This window comes from Crocuta crocuta, unplaced genomic scaffold (genome assembly GCF_008692635.1).
Source record: "Crocuta crocuta isolate KB4526 unplaced genomic scaffold, BGI_CrCroc_1.0 scaffold426, whole genome shotgun sequence".
In the NCBI taxonomy this organism is placed as follows: domain Eukaryota; kingdom Metazoa; phylum Chordata; class Mammalia; order Carnivora; family Hyaenidae; genus Crocuta; species Crocuta crocuta.
This window is the reverse complement of record NW_027532452.1, coordinates 1,001,963-1,002,279: the sequence shown is the minus strand read 5'-3', so window position 1 is coordinate 1,002,279 and position 317 is coordinate 1,001,963. Positions and strand designations below refer to the sequence as shown.

Here is a 317-nt window from a genome sequence, read left to right as displayed (position 1 = left end):
CCGGGGGCCGGGGGCCCCGCTCCGCGTCCCGCCCCCCTCCCCGCCGGGCCGCGGAGTCCTCTCCCGCCCGAGACGAGTCAGGAAGGCGGGAAGGGGACCCGCCGCCGGGGGGCTAGGCCGTTACCCTCGGTGAGCCGCGGGCTGCCCGGCTCCCGGCTCCTCTCCGCGGCGCCCATGTCCAGCTCCCGGACGGGAGAGGGCCCTCCTCCAGCGCCTCCGCCTGCTCCTCCTCCTCCTCCTCCTGCGCCTCCTCCGCCTCCTCCGCCTCCGCCTCCGCCTCCTCCGCCGCCGCCGCCTCCGCCGGCCGCCCGGACTGC

The 317-nt window shown here is 80.8% G+C and overlaps 1 protein-coding gene across 1 annotated transcript in view; it reads right to left on the bottom strand.

Annotated features, from left to right (window-relative positions):
- Nucleotides 1–317, bottom strand: part of SHOX2 (SHOX homeobox 2) — a 9,151-nt gene that overhangs the window by 8,286 nt on the left and 548 nt on the right. Inside the window, exon 2 of the mRNA XM_077779421.1 lies at nt 125–313. Within this exon, the coding sequence (XP_077635547.1) occupies nt 125–313 (189 nt within the window). The remainder of the gene's footprint in view (nt 1–124; nt 314–317) is intronic.